Source organism: Capra hircus, chromosome 15, assembly GCF_001704415.2.
Source record: "Capra hircus breed San Clemente chromosome 15, ASM170441v1, whole genome shotgun sequence".
In the NCBI taxonomy this organism is placed as follows: domain Eukaryota; kingdom Metazoa; phylum Chordata; class Mammalia; order Artiodactyla; family Bovidae; genus Capra; species Capra hircus.
This window is the reverse complement of record NC_030822.1, coordinates 5,043,798-5,071,404: the sequence shown is the minus strand read 5'-3', so window position 1 is coordinate 5,071,404 and position 27,607 is coordinate 5,043,798. Positions and strand designations below refer to the sequence as shown.

Here is a 27,607-nt window from a genome sequence, read left to right as displayed (position 1 = left end):
ACTTCAAGATGACTTGGATATGCTCAGGTGCATTTGAGATCCATCTGACTCAATCCTTTGTTCTGAGCTAACTACACGAGCTATTTTGACTTAAAGGTAGGTGATATGACTGGAAGCCATACGATGTTGGGTGAGTCAGTTTCTCTCTTAGAGCCTCAGTGTTCATTTGCTAAATGAGCTCAGTTCAGCTCAGTCACTCAGTTGTGTCCGACTCTTTGTGACCCCTGGGACTGCAGCACGTCAGGCCTCCCTGTCCATCACCAACTCCCAGAGCTTACTCAAAATGAGCTGGTTGGGTTTAAAGTATTTGCTTTTTTTGGTGGGGGTAGTGAATTCAATTTATTTAATTTATTTTTATTGTGGTAAATTATACAAAACATAAATTTGATGAATTTTAAGTCCTTTACAATTTTGGGATTCTGTGAGGTACCATTCGGGAATTATGAAGTGGGACACTGTGATTGGGATGGGGCTTCCATTACCTCACTCTGCGATCAGCCCCACTGGCACATGGAGATTTCTATTATATTTCCTTTGGGCATTGTCTCCACTCTATCATTACGCTCTGGTCCAGAGTCCAGCAGTTTACCTGATGTACAGTCTAGGCGTTCAAAGACTGATTTGGGCTTTTTTATGCTGATCGCTCCCCCCACCCCTCATGCTTCTAGGTGAGGCAACATTGCGTTCAGAGAGGAGGTATGTTTTACCAGCTCAGTGGGGGAGATGGTGGAGGTGGCTGAGGGGTGGGTAGCAGAGGCAGGAATAGATACTGAAAGGCAAAGATGACAGAAAAGGAAAATGTAGTTTTCCAAGTTACCAGTTATTCTTTCTGCTAGGGATGAAGACTGGAAAAACTGGACCCTCCTTGATTTCTCTCCTGTCTCTGAGTGAGCTCTCAGATTAGCCCTGGAATACTGTCCTTAGTTTCTCTAGTGAATAAAAAACATTGAGTTCATGCTCAAACAAGAGATATTTGTGTTGGGGAATCAGTATGCATTGGATTTCTTTATTTTTTTTTTTTTGAGGTAGGAATATATTTTTATTTTTATTTATTTATTTATTTATTTTTGAGTAAAATAAAGGCTTTTTTCTTTTAATATAATTTGTTATACAGCAGTGTAATCAGGACACTTAGTATGTTGCCTCCACTTTTTTTTTTTTTTTTTTTTTTACTTTATTTTACTTTACAATACTGTATTGGTTTTGCCATACATTGACATGAATCCACCACGGGTGTGCATGAGTTCCCAAACATGAACCCCCCACCCACCTCCCTCCCCATAACATCTCTCTGGGTCATCCCCGTGCACCAGCCCCAAGCATCCTGTATCCTGCATCGGACATAGATTGGCAATTTGTTTCTTACATGACAGTATACATGTTTAAATGCCATTCTCCCAGATCATCCCACCCTCTCCCTCTCCCTCAGAGTCTGCGTTGGATTTCTTATAGAAGAGAATATTTAATTTTAACTCTTCAGTATGTGTTTATGGGCCTAGAAGTTGTATAGGGTAGTGATTAAAGAACATATGATCTGGAGTTAAATTGCTTGGGTTGAAATCCTGGCTTCACTGCTGTGTAATGTAAACCTAGGTAAGTGAATTCACTTACCTGTGCTTCTTTTTATCCCCTCATATGTGAAAAATGGGGTGATAAAAATTTGCACATCACAGGTTTGTTCTGGAAATTGAATTAATTAACGTATACAGAATAAAAAGCCCAAACACAAAGAGACTAGTAGATACAGAGAACAAAATGTTGGTTGCCAGAGGGGAAGGGTGTTGGGGGAAGGATGAAATAGGTGAGAGGGATTAGGAGATACAAACTTCTAGCTACAAAATAAATAAGGCATAGGCATGTAATATGTACATAGGGAATATATTCAGTAATATTGTGACAACTTTGTATGGTGACTGATGGTAACTGTTCTTATTGTATATTGAGTCACTATATTGTATACATAAAAGCAATGTAATATTACATACAATGTAATATTGTATGTTAATTACAACTAAAAAAACCTGTGTGACATATGATGCCATTGAAATACTGCTATTATTGTCAATTAAAATGCAACTAATAATAAAAATTAATAAAAACATTAAACAGATAATTTTGAATACTAGGATATGAATTTCTTGGTAGAGATAAAGAAACAGTATTATAATTGTAAAGAATTTATTAACTGCTGAAAAGAAAGCGGTATGATGAACTACTTACTGTAAGAGGGCAAAGGTAGGACTATGTTATTTCTATAGTGATCAGATTCTTCATGCAATCTAAAAGGAAAGGAATACTAAGCACTGTGAAGGAAGAAAGGACATTTTGGGTTAGGAAATAGCTGTATAATGTTCATTTTGGTGATGACAGATGCAAAAATAGGCAATGGCCAGTTCGAGAAGAACCTGGAATCCATGCTAAGAATTCTGGAATTTGTGCTGTAGGCAATGCGGAGGTGTTGATATATTTTAGGTAGAGTAGTAGGCTGATTTGCTATGCATTTAAGAAAAATCACTGAAGTATTCTTTTAATGCTCAGAGAAGATACATATGAGTTGGAGTGTTAATCATGGGAGGGCTTCCCAGTGGCTCAATGGTAAAGAATCTGCCTGTCAGTGCAGGAGATGCAGAGACTTGGCTTTGATCTCTAGGTTGGGAAGATCCCTTGGAGGAGGGCATGGCAACTCACTGCAGTATTCTTGCCTGGAAGATCCCATGGACAGAGGAATCTGGAAGGTCACAAAGAGTCGGACATGACTGAACGACTGAGCATACACACACACGTTAATCACAAGAGTCATTGAATGCACAGGACTGGAATTAGGGTTAGAAGGTGGATAGGACTGGGAACACGTGTATACCCGTGGCAGATTCATGTTGATGTATGGCAAAACCAATACAGTATTGTAAAGTAAAATAAAGTTAAAAAAAAATAAGAAAGAAAGAAAGGGACAAGGAGAGGGCATTTCGGATGAAGGTGGCTCTGTGGCGGGAATGAACAGCGTGGGCTTGTGGGAGGAGGAGAGGACCCTGAGTTGAATAGAGGTGAGTTGAAGTTTAGTTGGCTAAGAAGGGGACGGTTGAGATGGCTCACTCTGTGAAAGACTTTGAAAGTGAGCCAGAGGCGTCCAGGGTTTTCCCTGGTTATTCCCAAGCAGGGGACGATCTGAGGAAGAAGGATCCAGGAAACAGTTTTCTGGCTGTAGTCTGCAGGATGGATGGAGTGGAAGGTTGTAGAGACTAAGAGGCTTTGCTAACTTTGGCATCAGCTGACAGCAGGTGTGAAGGTGAGGTGGCAAGGTTGGAGCGAAAGTGCACAGGAGAGATGATTAAAGAGAAAATTAATGGACTGTGGTGACTGGCCAAATATGGGAATGAGAGGCACGAATCACATATGACATCAAAGCTACAAGCCTGGGCCTCTTGGAGGCTGATGGTGGCATCACAGTTGCTTGAAGGTCTCCTGTTATTCCGTAGCTTAGTCTTACCAGCTCCAGTCTATCACTGTCCCAATCTTTTCCTTTGTTTCAAGTGAGGATGTGGTAAAAGGAGATTTTTGTGATGTCTCACAATCTTATCTTTTAACCATTCAGCGACTGGATTTTCCAAGGTGTTGTGATGCTGACAGGTATTCCTGATTCTGAGAGCCTCATGTCCACAACACTGCTACCAATGGAAAGGGCGCTGTCCTATGATGAATTTATCAGTATTGCTCGCATTTGGTCATGAGCACCAATGTCATTTCTATACTGCGTGAATCAATATCTTCCAGGAAACTGTCTCTTGACTAGGAAATTTCTTTTTGTTTCCATAAGTGACTGAACCCCCCCTTTTTTTAACCCCTGCAGAAGGAGTTTAGTTTAGTTTAGGAGTTTAGAGTTGAGGAGTTTTGTCATATAAATGACAAAGAAAAATTTCATTGGATTTTAATTGAGGTTGCCTAAATTTGTATATAAAGTTAGGAATAGTCAAAATTATTATGTTAACTTTTACTATTTAAATATAATATGTAAGAATTTGGGGGGATGGATATGTTTTCCATTTGACATATATATTTTCTGGTGTTCTTGTGGTAGTTTTATGGTTTTCTCTACATAATTGTATTACATTTTAAAGTACTTAATATTTTTTCCCTTGGCTATCATAAAAGGAATATTTTTGAGCTGTGTTTTAATTAGTAATTGTATTTAAATTTTTTTGTTGTGTTAGCGATGTTCAGATTTATGTGTGTATTTATTTACTTATTTATTCATATTTTAGGTTTATGTATTAGGAGGTTTTGCTTGCAAGAAACAGAAACCCATTAAACTAGCCTAAGCAGAGAGGAGAATTTATTTGAGGAATAAGGGGCATTCTCAGGTACACAGGGACTGAATCAGGGATGGAAAAGTCAAGGATCATGGATGCTTTCTGCCATAAATTTTTTATTTCAGGTTTAGTGACTTTACATAATCCTAAAATTTTTAAAATATTAAAAAACTTTGGCAAAACCAATACAATATTCTAAAGTAATTAACCTCCAATTAAAATAAATAAATTTAATCAAAAAAATAAAAAACAAAAAAATTTAAAAATTGTATCTATTTCATATTTATCACTTGGTATTTGACGGTCATATACATAATGAAGTGATGACAAGTGTTAAGCCAATTAACATATTCATCTCTTCCTGTGGTTACTCTTGGTGTATGTGGGTGTCAGTGAGAAAACTTGTAATCTGCTCTCAGGAAATTTTGAAGTTCAGCACATCCTGATGTGAGGAATTCTGACATTAATGACTGTTTCCATCTGTCTATATCATTGACTTCTGTTTTCTCTCTTGGTTCTAGTCCTTATTGACCAGGTACAGTTTTACTTTTCCAAAAGTGTATTTCTTGAAAATTTCAGTGTGAAATCAGAGATAAGGGGAAAAGCAATGGGTAAAATTTAAAGCAGAGAATCAAGGTCTTCATACTGTTTCTTCCTTATTTTTCATGGATCCTATGTGGCAAAAATACGCCTTAAACGGCACATTACTCTAAGAGTGTTGTTTTGAATCTGATGTTGTGATCCATATTTCTCTTGTATTCTCTGAGGGAGTGTGTGTGTAAATGTGTGTGTGTGCGTACGTGTGTGTGTGTGTGTGCTCTGTCCCTCAGTAGTGTCTACTCTTTGTGACCCAGTGGACTGTAGACTATCAGTCTCCTCTGTCCATGGAATTTTCCAGGCAAGAATACTGAAGTGGGTTGCCATTTCCTACTCAGGGGATCTTTGAGATCCAGGGATCAAACCCATGTCTCTTGCAGGTTTTATTTTGGCGGGTGGATGCTTTACTATTGTACCACCCAGGAAGCCCACTCTGAGGGTGTATAGATGCATAAAAGGTGCTCGGTTAAGTATCTGCTCAGGGAAAAAACTCGCAGAGAAAATCTTCATCTTGTTATCATATACTTTGCTGCTGGCTGCCAACCGGGACCCGGGACAGGCGGTCTGGTCCTGCACAACAGTGCTCTTGGAGGACCAGCTCTGCGGGTTCAGGATCTGTGGGCCATCGGAGCAGTGTGCCAAGAGTTGTGAGAGTAAAATGATGCAGACACACTACTGAGCGGAACTCTCTACAAAGTGTTTGAACACTTGTTCTATAAGCGCAGTTATTAAAGCTGCAAGGCTGGTGAAGGACTCTGACCTGAGTGAGCTGAGGATTAGAATGGAGTGAAGAAAACGATCCAGAGGACCTTTTGGAAAGGGAAGGGTTAACAATGGGAAGATAGTTCCCTGAAGAGTAGATGAGGGATAGAAGGAATTCAGAATTTAGGAGTAGCAGTGTGTTATGGCAAAGGCAGTGGCACCCCACTCCAGTTCTCTTGCCTGGAAATTCCCATGGACGGAGGAGCCTGGCAGGCTGCAGTCCATGGGGTCGCGAAGAATCGGACACGACTGAGCGACTTCACTTTCACTTTTCACTTTCATGCATTGGAGAAGGACATGGCACCCCACTCCAGTGTTCTTGTCTGGAGAACCCCAGCGACGGGGGAGCCTGGTGGGCTGCCGTCTATGGGGTCGCACACAGTCGGGCATGACTGAAGCGACTTAGCAGCAGCAGCAGCAGCAGCAGCAGCAGTGTGTCATGGGGATTTCCCAATAAGACAGATCCATCAAAATGCAATGAAGATGCTAAAAATATAAGAGCTGAACTTGAATGACTCCCTAAATTCAGAATATCTGTGGTGGGTTAGAAGAAACCCTATGAATTCAACCTGATTCTGAGTCCTACAGTGGGCTATTTTCTGCGTGATCCTGGGTAGATGGCCCATTTCTCTCAGCCCTCATTTTCTAATATATAAACTATTGTTAGATTGGTCATATTTAATGCTCAGTGAGCACATATTGCCTAAATAAATGAGTTCATGATAAATTTTTGTTGTAAACTGATTTACGCTGTCCAACTTGCTATAAATGAGGTGAATGTTATAATCAGTGTTTATTTTATTGCAGATGTCTGATTATCTCTGGTCCAGTACATATAAATCAACTCCATGGCGAGGACCAATAATGTAACTGAGTTAATTATCAGTGGTCTTTTCCAGGATCCAGAGGTGCAGAGAGCGTGCTTTGCGGTGTTTCTGCCCGTGTACTTGGCCACGGTGGTGGGCAATGGCCTCATTGTTCTGACGGTTAGAGTCAGTAAGAGCCTGCGTTCCCCCATGTACTTCTTCCTTAGTCACCTGTCGCTGGTGGAGATCAGTTACTCTTCCACTGTTGTCCCTAAATTCATCACAGACTTACTCTCCAAGATTAAGACCATCTCCCTGGAGGGCTGTGTGGCTCAGATATTCTTCTTTCACTTCTTTGGAGTTACTGAGATCTTCCTGCTCACGGTGATGGCCTATGACCGCTACGTGGCCATCTGCAAGCCCCTTCACTACACAACCATCATGAGCCGGTCTCTGTGCCACCATCTGGTGGCTGCTTCCTGGCTGGGGGGGTTTGTTCACTCCATGGTGCAGATCATTATTACTCTCCAGTTATCCTTCTGTGGTCCCAACGTGATTGACCACTACTTCTGTGACCTCCATCCCTTGTTCAAGCTTGCCTGCACTGATACCTCTCTGGAGGGGGTCATTGTGTTGGCCAACAGTGGATTATTCTCCATCTTCTCCTTCCTCCTCTTGGTGTCCTCCTACATTGTCATCCTGGTCAACTTGAGGAACCATTCAGCAGAGGGGAGACGCAAAGCCCTCTCCACCTGTGCCTCTCACATCACGGTGGTCGTCTTGTTCTTTGGACCCGCCATCTTCCTCTACATGCGGCCCCCCTCCACCTTCACTGAGGACAAGCTGGTGGCCGTGTTCTACACAGTGGTCACCCCCATGCTGAACCCCATCATCTACACACTCAGAAATGCAGAGGTGAAAGTTGCCTTGAGGAGGTTGTGGGGCAGGAAAGTAAACTCAGGGTTGCAATAAAAATGAAAATATTAAAAATTTAGTATGTATAGGGTGACCAAATATGCATTCTGACTTTAGTGAATATGAGCAAGAGAGGAAAAGTTAACCTGTTCATACTTTTTGTTGTATTTTATTTTATTAGTTTTTACAACACTGCCCTATGATGATGAGAGTTTAATTTTCCTTTTCCTTTAGACACCACCAGAAAATTCCAAACTTCCTTGTACTTCAGTGCTGCCATCCTTAAACCCAAATTCCGCACAGAATTCACGCTTGTAAATTTGCAGTAGCTTTCTTCTATTCTATCTTCATTGTCATTAAACAATAAAATATATAATTATTTAGGTACTCTAGATATATGTGGTTGTTTAATTTCTATAAAGCTTATTTTATAAATAAAGATTTGTTGTTGATGATTTAGTTGCTAAGTGGTGTCTGACTTTTCTGCAGCTCTGTGGGCTGTAGCCTGCCAGGCTCTTCTGTCCATGGGATTTCCCGGTCAAGAACACTGGAGTGGATTGCCGTTTCCTTCTCCAGGGGTCTTCCTGACGCAGGAATTGAAATCATGTCACCTGCGTTAGCAGGTGGATCCTTTACCACCTACCCACCTGGGAAGCTCAAATGAAGACCTAGGTACCACTAATAAATTTACCAAATGACTGAAAAAGCTTGTTTCCAAAATAGTAACTGACTTGTTCCTGAGACTCCAACCAAGCTTGTCTGTCTACTGTGAGTGATGGCATAAAGGCACCCTTTTATCAGCCTATGTGGCCTCAGACTTCCCTGGCAATTCCAGAAGACCTTGGCTCCTGCTCTGTCTAAACCCATCTAAGCCTTCACTATCTCAGTCTGGTCAGAACCGGGCCTTAAACTTCTTTCAGATACTATTCTTTTCATAAAACCTGTGCCAGTTTCCTTTGAGTTGGGAAGACTTGACTTCCTCTGAAAACTTATTGCCCTTTGCTTATATGGACAGGTTTTGGGTATTTAATCCTGTGTATTTTATACTATTGCTCTTTCTGGATGTGTATACCTTGAAGTCTACTTGAGGGCTGAACATTACTTACCTTTATGCTCTACTTCAGTGCCAGCATAATTTTATGCACATACTATATCCTCAGCAAAGTTGAATAAATGAATACAAAATTAAATAGATTAATGGATAACAGAATATGTGAATAGCATGTAAACTCTGGTGTCAAGGTTGATACACAGTGATGTGAAGAATAAAGAATGTCCTATGGTCTCAGCATCCAATCCTAAACTTCAATTGCTAGCGTATACTTTTAAAATTATTTTCTTTGCATAGAAATGGTGAAATTTTCACTTGGCATTATAGCATCACTCCAATTAACAAACAATCCACATTAACCATTTTAATGTTAACAGATATGCTATCATTCACTTCAGTTCAATTCAGTCACTCAGTTGTGTCGTTCTGTGACACTGTGGACGGCGGCATGCCAGGCCTCCCTGTCCATCACCAGCTCCCGGAGTTCACTCAAACTCATGTCCATTGAGTCGGTGATGCCATCCAACCATCTCATCCTCTGTCATCCCCTTCTCCTGCCTTCAATCTTTCCCAGCATCAGGGTCGTCTTTTCCAATGAGTCAGTTCTTCGCATCAGGTGGCCAAAGTATTGGAGTTTCAGCTTCAGCATCAGTCCTTCCAATGTATATTCAGGGCTGATTTCCTTTAGGATGGACTGGTGGATCTCCTAGATGTCCAAGGGACTCTCAAGAGTAACACTGATGCTCTCATTAGAGAGTAAAACTTGTTAATACACTTGAGTAATGATGACAGAGAAATATCGCTTCAAGTCATGATTTGGGTGAGATTAAGATAGAATTGCCACTTTGTTAACTTTCTGTATGGAGCATCTGAGATTGTGTTTTCACCCAAAATACTTTTGGTTTCTCATATACCATCTTTTCCCATATAAGACCTGAGTAGTTCATGTCACGTTGTGTTTTAGATAAGCTCCTTGTACTCCTTGGTAGCAATCCTAGCTCTTTCTGAGCTGTCCTTATCTAAATGCCTTCTCTTCTTTGGTGACCCAGAAGGCAAAGTGCACAGATTTTAGGGAGGAACAGCTGGACTTCAATTCCCACCCTGTCATCTCCCGCCTGCACAACACTGGGCTCATTCACTTTTTCTCTTGGTGTCAGCACGCTGTGATGTGTGGAAAGACTGTGGCATGTGGAGAGAGATCATAATTAAAAAAATAATGTTATTTGTTTAATTGATGGCTGCGCTGGGTCTTTATTGCTGCGCGGATCTTCTCTAGTCGAGGTGAGCAAAGGGCCGCTGTCTACTTGCGGTGCTCGGGCTTCTCACTGTGGAGGTTTCTCTTGCTGCGGAGCGCAGGCTCGAAGGCACGGGCTTCACTCGTTGCCTCGCATGGGCCCTTGGCTGCGGCTCCTGGGCTCTAGAGCACAGGCTAGTCGTGCTGCACATGGGATCCTTCCGGATCAGGGACTGAATCTGGAAACAGAAGATTACTGTTTTGTATGATCCCTCCCTATCAGTGTGATAACATAGGAGTACCAGGAAGGCTTTCCTAACTTCCTTGGTGCCCTCATCCCCTTAATATGATTCTAATGTCTGAAATTCCCCAGTAGGAGCTTTGTTTCAGGGCAGTAGGGCTTTGCTAGAAGGGAAACTATTGTTAATCACTAATATCTTAATTTGGATAATTTTACAAGATGGTTTTCTTTTCTTTCTAGATGGTTGTTATCTGGCCCCTGAAATACGGTTCAGTCCAAATCCAGTTCATCGTCTGCTTTTGCTGTGAGCTAAGAATTGTTTTTACATATTAAATGTTTGAAAAAAATTCAAAGTAGGGTAATGCGTTGTGATACATGAAAGTTACACATAATTCAAATGTTAGTGACCATAAGTAAGGGTTCATTCGACTATAGTTGTACCCGGTATTTCACTTCTTATTTATGGCAGTTTTTGTGTTAGTTTGCCATGAGTAGTTGTGACACAGTGTGGTCTATATAGCCTAAAATACTTACCATGTAACCCTTTAGAGAAATTTGCCCATCCCTGGCTTAAGCCATAATGATATTTATTACTTACTCAACAGGAAGTTGGGAGGTCAGCAGTCCCCGGGTTGTTTTGTTATTCCTATGACGCCCAAGCATCTGGCTGGTGCCCCTTGGATTCTGCAGTCTGTCCCATTATGGCCGCTAGGTGTCTCTAGCAGCTCTTGGTGTTATCTGCTCCCATGCAGGGAGGGAGAGGCTCTCATTTTATTGTGGGAAATATTTCCCAGAAGTTCCCCAGAGCATCTCTGACTCCTATTGACCAGAACTAGGTCATATGTCTATGCTGAGATGCAAAGGAGGCTGGAATAGTAAGTAGTGAAAATAAGAATGAGATTATAATATGAGACCAAATATTGTGTTTCCTCTGAACTGGTCACACTGGTGTTCAATAGTATCAGAGTCCTTTCATTAAATAAGGGAAGTCTCCACGGGGAGTTTTGGTAGAGGGAACCCTGGGGGATAGTGATGTGGGCACAGTGAGGTTGTTAAAAGGATTTGAATCTGGTGCCAGAGTCTTCAACTGAAATTGAGTTTAACCTCTTAGAGATTGTGCAACCCCAAGTAAGTGACTAAAACCTGTAATTCAGTTTCTTTAATTAGCATGAACGTTTGGGCCAAGTGCAAGAAGCATTTTATTTTTTTGGCCATGCTACACAGCATGTGGGATCTTAGTTCCCTAACCAGAGATTGAACCTGTGCCCCCTGCATTGGAAGCATGAAGTCTTACCCAGTGGACTACCAGAGAAGTCCCAAGAACCATTTTCCTAGCAACACTGTTTTCCTGACAGCACACCCTGGTTTTTCCCCTGATGAATGATAAAGGATCGAGGCCCTAGGATGAGAGTTCTTTTGTGAAATTTAAAGCATCTCTTGTTACAAGGAATTTAGACCATATGCAGTTGTTATCATAGCATGGTTCCTAGACTCGCCTGTACCAGATACCTAGTTTCAATAACGATCAATTTAGCAGAAATCTTGCTATGTCTCTACCAGGGCATCTCAATGGCAGCATTGCTGACATTTTGGTTCAGACACTTTTGGGAGGCTGTCCTGTTCATGTAGGATGTGTCCTGGAATCCCAGGCTTTGACCTACTAGATGCCATTAGGAACATTCTCCACCCAAATTGTGACCAGGACAAATGTCTCCAGATATTGCCAAATGTCCTCTCTGAGGAAGATTGCCCCCAGTTAAGAACCACTGATTTGTACCAGTTTCTCCTTCTATCCAAAATTAAGAGTGTTCCTGGAACGTCCCTGGTGGCCTGGTGGTTAAGAATCCACTTTCCTACGCCGCTGATGCGATTCCATCCCTGGTCGGGAGTTAAGATCCTTCATGCCTGAGGGCGACTAAGCCCGGGGCCAAAACTGGAGAGCAGCCCAGGCATTGGAGAAAGCCCACGTGCGCAAGGGAAGATCTCGTGTGCAGTTAAGGCCTGACACAGCCAAGCAAGTAAATAAAAACAGGAAACACCCCAGATTCCCAAAACAAAACAAACAAACAAAAAACTAGAGTGTTCCTATATGATCCTCGGTAAACCGAAATGAGGTAAAGCGAAGTGGCAGTCACTTTAGGACGCATCTTGCTAACAGACGCACAAAACAAGATAAACCACCGATGCTCACAGACAGAGCTGAGTTATGGCAGCTTGATGCTGAAATGCTTAGCAGTGTCAGTTGCTTGGGGTGTGTGCTGCCTCTACAATGCTCACTTGTTAAGACAAATGCTGCTGTTTCCCCTTTTTATCTTTTCCTATAAAAGGAAAAATCCTCTTCGGGAAACAGGTATCAGTGGAAAACAGTGGTGGTGTAAAGTGAACCTTTGAAACGTGTGGGATGCCTGTAACCTCGTCCAAACCAAAGGCCAGGAGAAGGGCTATCTCTTTCCTGACACATACCACCCATATTCCTTGGACCCATCCTTTGAATGGTGTCCTGTCATGTGAAGTCACATGACTGAGTTCATGATAAGCAAGAGCTGGATCTAACTGACCTCTGCATGGTATAGGGACCCACAGCCCAAGCGCCCTGTGAACACTGGGTGAAATTACTTTAATATATTCCCTACTGATTCCTGAAGTTATGTTACCTACAAGGAAGTTTGGAATGTTAGTACCCAGGTCCTGCTTCCCACGAGGCAGGTGCCTGATGAGGAAGGGTAAAGCACGCCTCTCTGGGGACCAATCTTCTCTCACTTGATCACCATGCCTTCCCCCTTAGCAGGGTGAATTCAAGGCTGAGCTGCCAGAATTATTCTTCTCTGTGGAACATGGACAGACAAGAGTTTTGTGTTCTTCTTTTTAATCAGGTGGAGTAGACTTAGGCTTAGTAGAATCAGGCTTAGTCTTAACATTCCCAAGCCTAAGGCTGGAAGGGAAACCGATTTCCCATCTGGCAACTCCTGAGCTGTATGAGCTCTGGTTGCGAGCTTTGCCTGACTGCTTTGAAATTGTACAACTCCAAAACCTGCACTAGGTGAGGGATGTTCTCGGGGTGATATTTGCCTCTCTGTGATCAGAGCAGAAAAAAGATCTGGGCTGAGGCACCAAAGGCACAGAAACTCTGGGGTGAGTTTTGTTTTGTGAGCATGTGATGATTACAATTCCACTTTGAAAGTAAAGGGGATGCTACCAGGAAGGCCGTGGTATTTTACAGAGTGCTCTCCCATTGGTCTGGTCTTTGCCTGAAATAAGCACTGAGCTAGATGTGGGATTCAGGGATGGAGAAGGTGTGGTCTTGGTCCTTGGTGACCTTTGTTCTTTCAGTATCTGCTGAACATCTGTGACTTACCAAACCCTGCGCTAAGAAGGCTAGGACGATCTATCTGCACTATTCCTCCATCCTATGTGCATTCGGTGAGTGTGATTTTGGGCAGGTGCTTCAGTTAGCACTGGAGATAGAGTGGTAGTAAGAAATAATATCTGCTCTAGAAAGTTCAGCGTGGTGAGGCAGATGGTCATGTAAAACAGTTACAGTAAATTCAATGTGTGTGTGCATGCTAAGTCGCTTTAGTCATGTCTGACTCTTTGCGACCCCATGGACTGTAGCCCACCAGGCTCCTCTGTCCATGGGCTTCTCCAGGCAAGAACACTCTAGTGGGTTGCCATGCCCTCCTCCAGGGGATCTTCCCAGCCCAGGGATCGAACCCACGTCTCTTGCATCTCCCACATTGGCAGGGGGATTCTTTACCATTAGTGCCACCTGGGAAGCCCCACAGTTCAATGTGCAAAGTGCTGTATTTCCAGAATGTTCTAAGAGAGGAGGGTCACTGAGCCTAGGGGTCTATGGATTGCAGACATGGATTTCCTATTTCTGAGAAGGTTCCAAGTTTGCAGAGTTTGAATGGTAGCATTTCAGGCACGCAAGGGACTATTATATAATTCACGCCTTAAGGAAGGAGTCTTGTTTTGTATCATTTCAGATCACCCTTCCAAATTACTGCCTCCTGGTGGCTACCTCATGGCTAAAACACACAATGTGACAGAATTCATTTTCCTGGGACTTTCTTCCAATCCAGAGGTGCAGAAAGCCTGCTTTGTGATATTTCTGCTCCTGTACACAGCCATTGTGCTGGGGAATTTCCTCATTGTCCTCACTGTCATGAGCAGCAGAAGCCTTGGCTCCCCCATGTACTTCTTCCTGGGCTACCTGTCCTTTGTGGAGATCTGCTACGCCTCGACGACAGCCCCCAGACTCATCTCAGATCTGCTGGCTGAGAGGAAAGCCATCCCTCTGTGGGGCTGCATGACACAGGTTTTCTTTATCCACTTGTTTGGTGGCACTGAGATTTTCCTTCTCACTGTGATGGCCTATGACCGCTACGTGGCCATCTGCAAGCCCCTCAGCTACACCACCATCATGAACCGGCAGGCGTGTGCCGTCCTGGTGGGCGCAGCATGGGTGGGGGGCTTTGTGCATTCCTTGGCCCAAATCCTTCTTGTCTTCCGCTTGCCCTTCTGTGGCCCCAGGGTGATCGACCACTATTTCTGTGACGTGCTTCCCCTGCTCAAACTTGCCTGCTCTGACACTGTCCTCATTGGTCTTCTGATTGTTGCCAACGGGGGGACCCTGTCTGTGACCAGCTTCGTGGTCCTCTTAGCCTCCTATGTGGTCATCTTGCTCCATCTGAGGACCCAGAGCTCCGCGGGGCGGTGCAAGGCCCTGTCCACCTGTGGGGCCCACGTCACTGTGGTCACCTTGTTCTTTGGGCCCTGCATCTTCATCTATCTGAGACCCTCTACCACCCTGTCTGTGGACAAGACGGTGGCCGTGTTCTACACGGTGATCACTCCACTGCTCAACCCTGTCATCTACTCCCTGAGAAATGCTCAAGTGAAGAAGGCCGTGAGGAGGCTGTGGATCAGAGCAGTGAACGCAGAAGAGAGGTAGAGGCTGAGCCTTGGTGTTGATCCTTGGGTTTACAATGATGCTAAGACCAGCATTTAAAAATCCTATTATAGAGGGAAATAAAAACAGAGGAATGCTCACAGTAAACATTTTAATAAAAATATATTGTTTCATTTAATAAAAATGTAAAAGATTATGTCTAAGTAGATGTAAAGACTGGAAGGAAATCTACTCCATCTTTTCAGTAGTCAAAAAAAAAAAAAAATGCCTAGTCCAAACTGAAGGGGCAGAATGGGACGAAGTTCAGTTCAAAGGACTTGTTAGTTCTAGAGTATTCTCACTGGTTTCCATGCTCAACAACTTCATTATAATTACTTGTAAAATATTTCCTCTTATGGATATACTGTTACTTAAGCCAACCAGTCCATTCTGAAGGAGATCAGCCCTGGGATTTCTTTGGAAGGAATGATGCTAAAGCTGAAGCTCCAGTACTTTGGCCACCTCATGAGAAGAGTTGACTCATTGGAAAAGACTCTGATGCTGGGAGGGATTGGGGGCAGGAGAAGAAGGGGACAACCGAAGATGAGATGGCTGGATGACATCACTGACTCCATGGACACGAGTCTGAGTGAACTCCCGGAGATGGTGATGGACAGGGAGGCCTGGTGTGGTGCGTTTCATGGGATCGCAAAGAGTCGGACACAACTGAGTGACTGAACTGAAATGAAAGCCATTGTTTTGGTTCAAATGATAAAGTGTGATAAAATATTAATATTTGGGATATTTGGATCAAGCATATACAGGAATCCTTTGTACTATTATTGCAACATTTTTGTAAGTCAGAAATTATTTTAAAGTTAAAATATTTTCAAAATTAAATAGCTTGTTGTACAACTTGCATTTTTAGTTTTTTTGGTAAGTGAATAGGATAGTTTTAATTATTGTTTAGCTTCGAGTCTTATTTACAAAGTTTTTAATGTTTAAAGCTTTACATTTCCACATAGTAATATTAATCAGTTTTTTCTTTTGATTTTTTGCATTGTGTCTGTTTAGATTATCTTACAAGATCAACTAAACTTACATATTTAAAGAAATTAGTTAAAATTTTAACTTAATTTTGTGGACTAATAATATATTCTTAATATTAAAAATCATCAACAAAATAAAAAGACAGCCAAGTGGAAAGTTTCATTCCATTCTTTTCCACATTCCCACATCTGCACTAGATAAACAATTTTCTTAGTTTTCGTTTTTCTTTTGGTGTTTCTTTAAGCAAATACTAGAATATATATATGACATATATTATATATTATATTTGTATAATATATATTACATATTAATAATAATCCAATCTAATATTATATAAAATTTATGTCAATTATATAAATATAATTATATCATATTATCATATATAAATATTTATATTATAAATATTAAAATATATAAATATAATATAATAACTATAAGTTTAATATATATTATATATGTATGTATATATTATTATATACATATATTATTATGTATTATGTTATATATTATTATATATAATATTATATATTATATGTATTATTATATATTATATACATTATGATCATATACATGCATATATACATATATTATTATATATATACATTTTATATATTATATTAATATATACTAATATAATTATTATGTAATTGATTATTAATATTTAACCATAATTATTAATATAAATAAAATGTAATTAATGATATATTTCATATCATATTATAATTATATATTATATTATATCTATATATATTTTAGTATTTGCTTAATTAAAACTGAAAAGAAAAAAGAAAACTAAGAAAATTGTTTATCTAGTGGGTGTATATATATATATATACATATATATATATCTTTTATCTCTGTGTTTTACACAAACATGCTATGTAAATGAATCTGAAATTTTCTTTATTTACTTAACAATATATCTTGGGAAATTTTTGTGTATTAGTACAAGGAAAACTTCCTCTTTCTTGTAGTTTTTCATGTTCATTGAACAGGTATACTGTCATTACTTGTCCAGTCTTCCACTGATAAATATTTGGATTGTTTTGAAGTGTTGCAGAGAATAACTTCAATTTAAATATGTGCAACAGAACTACTGTGTAGTTCTAGAAATAAAACTGCTTCAGATATTACCAAACTGTCCTTCACCTATTTGTACTCTCACCAACAACTTTGTTTTTCTTGTAAAATGTTTTGCTGAATTTTGGGATTTTGCTAATACAATCATTGAAAAAATGGGAAGTCAAATAATTTTAATGTTCATTTCTCTTATTTGGAATGAGGTTGAACATCTTTTGGGGAACTCCCTGGCAATCCTGTGGTTAGGACTCCACGCTTCACACACACACACTTTCACACGCGCGTGTGTGTGTGTGCACACGCATGTGCATGTATACGCATGGGTCTCTGACTAAAAGGAGTGAGGTAGGGCAGAAAGGAAACTCTGTCTTCCCATGTCTTTGGCCACAGAAATGCACACCGTGGACCACTGTTTATATCACTTCACTTCATCCCATCAGCCTATGTTATTCCTAGAAGTCCTTCCCAGGTTCTGGATGTAAAAAAGCTGTTAAACATACAGTGGTTTTACTACATTTGTTTCCTTTTCAGAGTTATAATGGTGAGAAGGTAAGAAATCCTGAGCCTATTACAGTAGCCAAGGCCGTTTAGTTAAAAAAAAGTTATGGAGATAGGCATTGATGGAGAAAGGTTTAACATAGGTTCCTTTAAGTAGCGAGAAATCCTGGGGCTTTAAAAATAGAGTTTCTGTTCTTGACGCATTTAAGATGAGTTACAGGAAGAGGCCACACGCATTACACCACTGTTTCATAATGTATTTGGCCAAACATACAAAGCTCCAAAGTAGCATGGCTGCAGACTGGGGGCAAATTCTAGTTTTATTTCCTTCTGGCCTCTTTGCTTCATAGTGAGGCACCAGCTGTTGGTGACATATTCTGTGTGGATGGGAGATGCTACAGGAGTCATTGGACACAACGGGGAAATGTATCATTTATATAGGTCTGAACCATTCCCATCATCCTTCTGAGCCCCAGTGACCTGATCTGCCCGGTGGGAATGCTAGTTTCTGTAGTAGAGTGTTACTGTGACTGTATGTGAGATGTTAGGAGTTGAAGGACACAGATGTACTGTGCTGTTACTTATGAGACTATGCCCAGAAGTTAGGGAACTGCAGTCTTTCTGAAGCCCTTGCACATGAAAACCATGTGCTCACAGCGGTAAAATGCTTAGAACTTTAAAAGTGAGTCGTGGTAGGACCTCTGTACTAGGAGTTAGGAAAAGAGTTTAACTATGCTATCAATGGACAGGGTGGCTTGGCACAGTGATTGTCCCTATTTGACTGTTTGGGCATCTTTAAAATGAATGAGCTGGGCAAAATGATCTTGAAGGCCCTTCAGTGACTAGCATTCTGTGATTCAGTAGTCACATGTGGACTATGTGCGTGAAGTGGTCCTGGTCCTCTTGGTTACAGTCTCCCTGGAGCTCACTGACTTCACTGAGCTAGTGAGGGCTGAGGTCAGAATCAGCCGGCAAAAGCCTCTTGTGGATGTCTGGGGTGGGACAGAAGGATGCTGTGATCCTGGATTCTCCTCCATCATTTGCTTGGGATGCAGATGGAAACCTCTAGGGGTCAGGGCAAGAGGTGGTTAATTATACAGGGGCGAGTAGAAGTCCCAGCATTGTAACTGGATTAATTAGAGAGAAGTTCCTTAACCTCTGAAAGGAAACAATTGGGAAGTTGACTTTTGCTCTTCTCAGAAATTCCCCAGACAGGGGATGCCAGAAAAGTTCAGGGAATTCAATTCTCTTGTCTCAGTTTTCCATCTCATGCACTTAAATACATACAGTTTCACCTCCCAGCAAATATTTTTCTAAATCTTCATTTTACTGGGTTTTAGGATAGATTGATCTTGTTCTATTCGCCTGTAACTTTCTTCATGAGAAAGTCATTAAGTGCTGGAATTGACACATGCAGATATTGGCATGGGTGGTGCCTTGTGAGTCCACTGAAGAAGGTGAGCATTAACCGGTGCTTTTTTTTGGGTAGAACAGCTTCTGACTCAGGCAGGGTCTTCACACACATCGCACCATTCATTTTTGTTACTCTAGCTTCCATGTATTTCAGTCACGGGCAGTCTTTCTTAGATTTGTCCCCTCTTCCAGCAGATGGGTCACACTTTAGATATCATCCTATTACAGTCTCTCCTGCCACCTTCAATGACAGGAGGAGAAAGTGACTCTCTAGTTTGACTTAGAGCAGATATGACAGTCACCCTCACCAGAACCACTTGTAAAATGGTCACTGTGGGGGTGTTAAAGCTGGTTTTGATCTCTGCTGAGTCATGTACGAATATCCTTTTGAAAAATTCAAGGGGGCTGGCTAAAACATTTTCATGCCTGAAAGTCTCTGGTGAAAATGAAGGCATTAGCTTCTTTCAGACCTGGGGATAGAACTACACAGAACCTAAATATTGCTGAGGACCAATCGTGGCCCGAGATTCCCAAGTTTTAGATCAGTGCAAACTAACATACTATTTATATTTCATTGTGTCTATGAAACAAAAATCTCTGTCTGCCTGGAGTGACTTGTGCAAGTGAATCAGTTTTCTGACTACGGAAGTTTCAGAAGATAAAGTTAAGAATCAAGGCAATAAGCAATATTCAAGGTAAGCTTATTCACTTAATCTCTATAGGGGCATACTTTGGAATTATTTTCAAAAAGCTTACTTTTTATACTACATACCTTCATATACTTATATATATATTTATAAGATACTTGCAATGATATCTTAGTTTTGAAATAAGGGTAGCAGCAGATGCAGAGTTCAGGGGTCAAACCTCCAGTATTTATTAACTCTGCTGAGTTCCCTAACCTATGTGAGGTGTAACAGTAGAACCCTGTAAAGATGGAAAACTGAAGCAGGAGCCCATTATTGTTCACATCGTTACTGTTATTTGTTTTAGAGCTTACTCTTTAGCCTTGCTTTGCCTTTTGCTATCAACACGACTCTTCTCTCTCCATGCTCCCTATTCAGTGCGGAAGCCTGCTGTCTGTGGGCACCAGTGGGAGGAGTCAGCGGATGAGATGTGTAAGGGAGAGAGTATTGGACAGGAAGCTGTGCAGACCTATCGTAGTCCAGGCTCTGCACCAGCCCGCTGTGTGAGTCTGGGTCTTCTGTAAGAAGAGGAATCCCCGAGCTTCCTTCCAGATCTAACAGTTTATTTCACTCAGTAAGGGACACTAGTGAGGAGAGGCTGGGCATCTGATTCCTCTGGTGACAGAATATCTTTGGAAAACAAGTAGGATAAAATGAGTACTGGAAAAGTTAGTCGGACCAGTTTGTTTAAAATTATACTTTATTTGTTGGACTTATTGAGGACTTAAGCCTGGAATACAGCTACTCAGATAGCTCTGAGGAACTGTTCACACCAATCTTATTTTTCAGAAGTCCCAGGACCTAGAGTGCTATGATAGGAAAATTATAATAAGAAATCATAGATGAGGATGAGAATGAAGAAGCTTCACAGAAGTTGTTTATTGGGTCTAATGTGTCTTAAGCTTCTGTGTTCATCCTTGTTTCAGTTTTCTTAACCGTAAACCCTGGAAATGTGCAGTTACTTACTGACTGATAAGAGTACGTTATCTTATCTTTCAGACTCTCTTCTTTGGTCCTGCCAGTTAAAATGTCGGAATTGAAATTAAAATTACCCCGCAGGTAAAATGTCACTGCCGCTGTCAATAATATACAGTCTGATGACCTCTTTATGCAACTCTTTCCCAAATGTTTTGAAATGTCAACTTATTTGTCTTCCTTCCGATCTAAATACTTTAAAAATTTAACTTTTTAGAGAAAACTTGATTGCACCAAATATACATGTTATTCTGTTAACCTTCAATGACGTTTGTGAAATTAATTTTTTGTGAAAAAATTATCCATTTCTAACACAGCCATTTTTTCCATGAGGGTGAAGCATGCCCACCTATGATTCCTGCTCTTCACAGAAACACCCTGAGGGTGAAATACTGGCACACAGCAAGGGAGTCAGCTGGATACCCAGAGGAGCCTGGTGGGGAGGTAAGGGAAGGGCATGCAAATGAGTACAGTTTATGATGCCTATTTTATACTGAAGGAAACTGAGACTCAGAGAGGTCCAGTCCCCTGCTCGAGGCCACAAAGCTCAGTTTGAACAGAGATCTGTATTTTCCAAAATGAAAAGTGCGTAATATTGATTGCATAGAAGGAAATGGCAACCCACTCCAGTGTTCTTGCCTGGAGAATCCCAGGGACGGGGGAGCCTGGTGGGCTGCCGTCTATGGGGTCACACAGGGTTGGACACGACTGAAGTGACTTAGCAGCAGCAGCAGCAGCAGCAGCAAGAGTGTCATATTGTGGACTTCCTCCAGCTAGTGCTAGTTTTTCAGTTACTCTGCAACCTTTGAAATGAACCAAGTGCCCTAGTACATGTAAGAGAGAAAAGGCAAAGGAAGTGGAAACGACAAAGTTGCCAAGCTTCAGCCTCTATTCTTGGAGGTTGGCATGGGTGAGGGGAAATGTGAGTCTCTTGGGTTTATCTATTTCTGTCTCTCTCTCACCTCTGTCTGTCTGTCTATCTACCTGTGGTAGAACACAAATAACATAAAATCTACCACTTTAACCATTTTTATGTGCGCAAGTGAAGTGAAGTCGCTCAGTCGTGTCCAGCTCTTTGCAACCCCATGGACTGTAGCCTACCAGGCTCCTCCATCCATGGAATTTTCCAGGCAAGAGTACTGGAGTGGGTTGCCATTTCCTTCTCCAGGAGATCTTCCCTACCCAGAGATCGAACCTGAGCCTCCTGCATTGCAGGCAGACGTTTTACCATCTGAGCACCAGGGAAGCCTTGACGTGCACAGTTCAGTGTATTAAAGAGCATACACACTGTTGTGCAACTCACCATCATCCATCTCAAGAACGTCTTTCATTGTCACAAACTGCTCTGTGCATGCACGCACCAAGCACTAACTCCATGTGCCCCCACCCCCGGCCTCTGGAAACCACCATTCTACTTTTTGTCTCTCTGAATTTTACTACCCTGCAGACATCATACAAGTGGTCTCATGCAGCGTTTTACTTCCTGGAACTGACTTTGCATGTCACTTAGCATATTCAGTCCTGTGTTATTCCATAGCCCACTATTCCATAAGCTAGTTCTAAGATGTTTAAGTCAGATCCCGAGGCTGCTGCACACAAAGATGGGTGTCAGACCCGCCTTCTGAAGTGGGGAACATTGAGTCCCCATCAGACTCTGCACTAATAGGGTGATAAGGCACAGTAAAAGCGTAAATCAATTATACTGATATGCATTTCTCTAATAGTGATATTGAGCATCTTTTCATGTGATTCTTGGCCATCTGTATGTCTTCTTTGAAGAAATACCTATTCAGGTCTTTTGCCAGTGTTTTTTTTTTTTTTTTTGATATTGAGCTGCATGAGTTGTTTGTATATTTGGAGATTAATCCTTCATCTGTTGCTTCACTTGCAAATATTTTCTCCCATTCTAAGGATTGTTTTTGTCTTGTTTTGTCTTCCTTTGCTGTATAAAAGCTTGGATTCTCCAGTGGCACAGAAGGTGAAGAATCTGCCTGCAAGGCAGGAGACCCAGGAAGATCCCCTGGAGAAGGAAATGGCAACCCACTCCAGTATTCTTGCCTGGGAAATCCCATGGGCAGAGGAGCCTGGCAGGCTATGGTCCATAGGGTTGCAAAGAGTCAGACATGATTGACAGATTAAAACTTTCACTTTGCTGTACAAAAGCTTTTAAGTTTAATTGGGTTCTATTTTTTAATTTTTGCTTTCATAGAAACTAACGCAACATTGTAAAGCAATTAAACTCCAATAAAAATTATACCTGATATTCTTATCAATAATTCTCTTATACAATTACTGTTTGTTTTAAAACTTGTGAGCTCATTCAATCCCGAAAAACAGCACCATGGAAAAGGTACTTTTATTTCTGTTTTTCAGATGAAATTTATAGGCATGGAAGAAAATCATAGACTTGTTTAATATCACAGAGCTAATAAATAGCTGTGCTGGAATTGAAAACTCATCTCCTGACCCCAAACCCTGTGTTTCTCTCACTGGGTCAACACATAGACACTGACCTGGACTGCAAGCTGGTTGTGAAGTGTGTGAATATGGTCTTAGGATACTGGCCGAGCTTGTTTACCTTGAGAGAACGACGGCTTCAGAAATGTGATTATACATTTTCTGTGTCTGATCACCCTTTGTCAGTTTGTAGAGCCCTCTAAAGACTTATTCACATTTCCTCCGCTCCATAGCCACCTCCAAGGACAGCAGATGAAGCAGGGTGACTGTCTCTTCCCTTTCAGCCTCTCTCCTATGTCTTTTAGGGAGCCAGCCTGCAATTCAGTAACTACAGGGTAATTGAGGTTGAGAACGTCTAGTAGCCACTGCAAACGTTGCTTCCATGTTACCGTGTACGGCAGGACTGACTGAAACGTATTATGGATCCCAATATAAGGTGCACACTTCAGGAATAGAATATATAGTAGCAGCAGCTACATTTTGAGGGATGCAGACCTCAGTTTAAAGACGAGCTGTGTGTCATTGAATTAGTGACTGAATTTCTCTGAGCTTCAATTTTATTGTGTGACATATTCTCCTATTTCCTTGTGAAGATTCATTCGTTAATGTAGGGACTGAATCAGAGAAAACACTTCAAAGAAGCATTATTACAAGCTCAGCTCCTGCTTTGGGAATAATATCAAGATTTTATGACCATTGTCTCGTCCATTTGTCTCAAGGAGAGCATGTTTTGGAGAAGCTCAAGGCAGAGGGGATCAAGAAGGAGGAGAAGGACAGTTTTCCTCAAGGTCTGAAAGGAAAAGGGAAAGGGAAGTCGCTCAGTCGTGTCTGACTCTTTGCAACCCCAAGGACTGCAGCCTACCTGGCTCCTCCGTCCATGGATTTTCTAGGCAAGAGAACTGGAGTGGGGTGCCATTGCCTTCTCAAGGTCTGAAAAGGATGCTCCTAACTATTGAAGAGACCGCTTTGCTTTCTGTGATTTCAGGTGTCAGCCCCTGAGCTTTACAACATGGCTGCTACAAGCAATGTGACTGAAATCATTTTCTTGGGATTCTCCCAGAACCGGGACGCCCAGAAGGTCATTTCTGGGCTGTTTCTCCTCTTGTATGTGGCCGTCCTGCTGGGTAATGGCCTCATTGTGGTGACCATCATGGCCGGCAAAGGGCTCGCCTCCCCCATGTATTTATTCCTCAGCTACTTGTCCTTCGTGGAGATCTGCTACTGTTCTGTCACAGCCCCCAAGCTCATCCTGGACTCTTTGATGGAGAGGAAAGTCGTTTCCCTCAAGGGCTGCATCACACAGATATTTTTCCTCCATTTCTTTGGTGGCACCGAGATCTTTCTCCTGACGCTGATGGCCTACGACCGCTACGTGGCCATCTGCAAGCCCCTGCACTACACGGTCGTCATGAACCGAAGGGCGTGTGGCCTGCTGGTGGGGGCGGCGTGGGGTGGGGGCTTGCTGCATTCTGTCGGGCAAACCTTCCTCATTTTCCAGCTGCCCTTATGTGGCCCCAAGGTCCTCGACCACTACTTCTGTGATGTCCACCCGGTGCTGAAGCTGGCCTGCTCAGACACCTTCCTCGTCAGCTTGCTGATCATCGCCAATGGCGGCTGCATCTCAGTGGTCAGCTTCATGGGGCTGCTTGCTTCCTACGTGGTCATCCTGCGCTCCCTGAGGACCCAGACCTCAGAAGGCCGGCGCAAGGCCCTCTCCACCTGTGCCTCTCACCTTGCGGTCGTGGCCCTGTTCTTCATCCCCTGTTCCTTTGTCTATATGAGGCCCTGTGTCACTCTCCCTGCAGACAAAATAGTTGCTGTGTTTTACACAGTGGTCACACCTCTCTTAAACCCCGTCATTTACTCATTCAGGAATGCTGAAGTGAAAAACGCCCTGAGGAGACTGATGGGGAGGAAAGGGTGTTGGAAAGAGAAATAGATGATTCCATCAGGGAAAAGGACTTCCCTGGTGGCTCAGACGGTAAAGCGTCTGTCTACAATGCAGGAGACCCGGGTTTGAGTCCTGCGTTGGGAAGATCCCCTGGAGAAGGAAATGGCAATCCATTCCAGTACTATTGCCTGGAAAAATCCCATGGATGGAGGAGCCTAGTGGGCTACAGTCCATGGGGTCGCAAAGAGTCGGACACGACTGAGCGACTTCACTCACCGTCACTTCGCTATCAGGGAGAAATGGGGAGCAAGGCATAGGAAATTGGGGTACTGAGATTTCACTGTCTATGTTTAACTGACCTAGAGGTCTTGGCCCAGCCACCATCTTTTTTTTTTAACATATAATTTCTTCCTTTTGTGTTCCTTCCTTCCTTCCTTTTCTATTCTTCAAATTCTTCTCCTATTTAGGTTATTACAGAATATGGAACTAACTTGCTGTGCTGTACACTAGGTCCTTGTTGGTTATCTATTTTAAATATAGCAGAGTTTATATGTCCATCCCAAACTCCCAGTCTATCCCTTCCCCAATCCACTCTTCCCCACTGGTAATCATAAATTCATTCTCTAAGTCTGTGAGGCTGTTTTTTAATCAAGTTTATTTGTATCATTAAAAAAAAATATTCTGCATGTAAGTGATATCATTCAGAGAAGGCACTGGCACCCTACTCCAGTACTCTTGCCTGGGAAATCCTATGGATGGAGGAGCCTGGTAGGCTACAGTCAATGGGGTCATGAAGAGTCGGACACGACTTCACTTTCACTTTTCACTTTCATGCACTGGAGAAGGAAATGGCAACCCACTTCAGTATTCTTGCCTGGAGAATCCCAGGGACAGGAGCATGGTGGGCTGCCGTCTATGGGGTTGCACAGAGTCGGACACAACTGACGTGACTTAGCAGCAGCAGCAAGTGATATCATATGATATTTGTGTTTTTCTGTCTGACTTACTTCACTTAGTATGATAATCTCCAGGTCCATCCATGCTGCGGCAGATGGCATTATTTCACTCTTTTTAATGACAGAGTAATATTCCATTATGTATATGTACCACATTTTCGGACCCATTTGCCTGTTGATAGACATTTAGCGTACTTTCATGTCTTATCTATTGTAAACAGTGATGCTCTGAACATTGGGGTGCATGAATACTTAGGAGCCAAATTTTTCTCTGGATATATGCCCAAGTTTCAGTTTCTTCTTAATGGGACTGGACAGGGTTGAAGGGGTCGCTAGGACGAAGTCTAGGAGGGGTCTTCTGGTGCTGCACTTCCACATTTGACAGTGCTCTTGAGGCAGATTGGCTGATTTGGAGAGAATGAACTCTCTAGAAAACCAGGGGCTCTCAGGGAATAAAGAAGAGGTAGGTGGAAAAGGAGAAGGAGCTGCTTCAGGGAGGTGAAAGTTTAGGAGAGAAATAGTGGCCATTCCAATGCTTAGAAATTTTATTGTTCTGACATACCAAAGATTTGCCCAGTGGGTTCTAGGCAGGCCAAGTTCGTCCTGGAGGTTTTAGTCCTCAGAATAGAAGGCGTTTTAGCTTTTGACAGAGATTTTTTTTTAGCTGCATTCTGGTAAAGCTCATTGGCTTCTGAAGGTCCATAGTGCCGTTTCTTTAAAATATTTTCCTGTTTCTACCTTTTAGCACTTTACCTACTTTACAATGCCCCTCAGAAATGCTGCTACTTTTAGGGAGCTTCCAAAATTATCCAAATTGAATGTGCCTTTTTCCTTCTTTGAACTCCATAATGCTCAGCTGGAATCTTTTAAGACCTTTAATAACTATATTTCAGTGTTCATTTCCCCCGTTAGAATATAACTCTTTTGAGAATATTGCCTGAATCCTATTTATTTGTATCTTGCTCTAAGTGACATAGTGTAAAACTCAGTAAATATTTTGTTGATTAAGTTTCTAGAATTCCATAGTGCTTCAGGTTGTAAGTGAACAATGGTTGTTATATCTCTATTATTTTGGTTCATCTCAATTATCTAAATAATACACCAACATCACACAACTTAAGACAGACTAATAGTTACACCTTGTATTATTTCTGAAGATAATGTTATATACAAAGAATAAATGTGTATATGTGTGTATATTTTATAATTATCCAAGTGATTTCATATATTTTATCTCATTTGATCATATTATTAATAAGAAAACACTTTGGTGAGATGAATACTTATCCTTTTGTTTTACAGGCGAAGACACTGAGCCTTTGGGAGATCAGTGTCTTGATTAAGGTCACAGAGTTAGTAACCTACAAAGCTGGGTTCAAACTCAGGTTTGCCTGATTCCTAAGCCCTTGTTCTCTCTGTACATGCCTCTACTTCTCTTTAAGGATCACCAAAACATACATACATCTAAGTTTCTGAATTCTAATCTGAGAGACCTGATAATTTCTTTACTGTCAGGTATTTCTTTCCAGACAATTCAGGGTAAAAATAAATGTTTAAAAAAAATGCTGCCTGACTCCCTTCATGTTTCTGGGTCCACAGAAAACCTGAGCTGCAGATCTGGAAGTATAGGGCATGAAAACAGAAAGATATGATATTTCTGTCAGCTCAGGCTCTTCTTCTTATGGAGGCAAAACCTGGGCATTGAGCCGTGAGAGTTACCTAACACATGGAAACAAAACTCAATGTGTTGGCCAAGAAGAGTTTTTTTCTAGGGACGTAATTACTGAAAATGGCACA

The 27,607-nt window shown here is 41.7% G+C and overlaps 3 protein-coding genes across 3 annotated transcripts; all 3 read left to right on the top strand.

Annotated features, from left to right (window-relative positions):
• On the top strand, window positions 6,515-7,444 carry LOC102175320 (olfactory receptor 4B1-like). Its single transcript, XM_005690178.2, has one exon. The coding sequence runs from the start codon at window positions 6,515-6,517 to the stop codon at window positions 7,442-7,444; it is 930 nt and encodes a 309-aa protein (XP_005690235.2).
• Window positions 13,938-14,867, top strand: LOC102175603 (olfactory receptor 4X2). Its single transcript, XM_005690179.2, has one exon. It carries the CDS (start codon window positions 13,938-13,940, stop codon window positions 14,865-14,867), a length of 930 nt encoding a protein of 309 aa, XP_005690236.2.
• Window positions 23,973-24,902, top strand: LOC102189977 (olfactory receptor 4X1). The gene has a single exon (XM_005690222.2). The coding sequence runs from the start codon at window positions 23,973-23,975 to the stop codon at window positions 24,900-24,902; it is 930 nt and encodes a 309-aa protein (XP_005690279.2).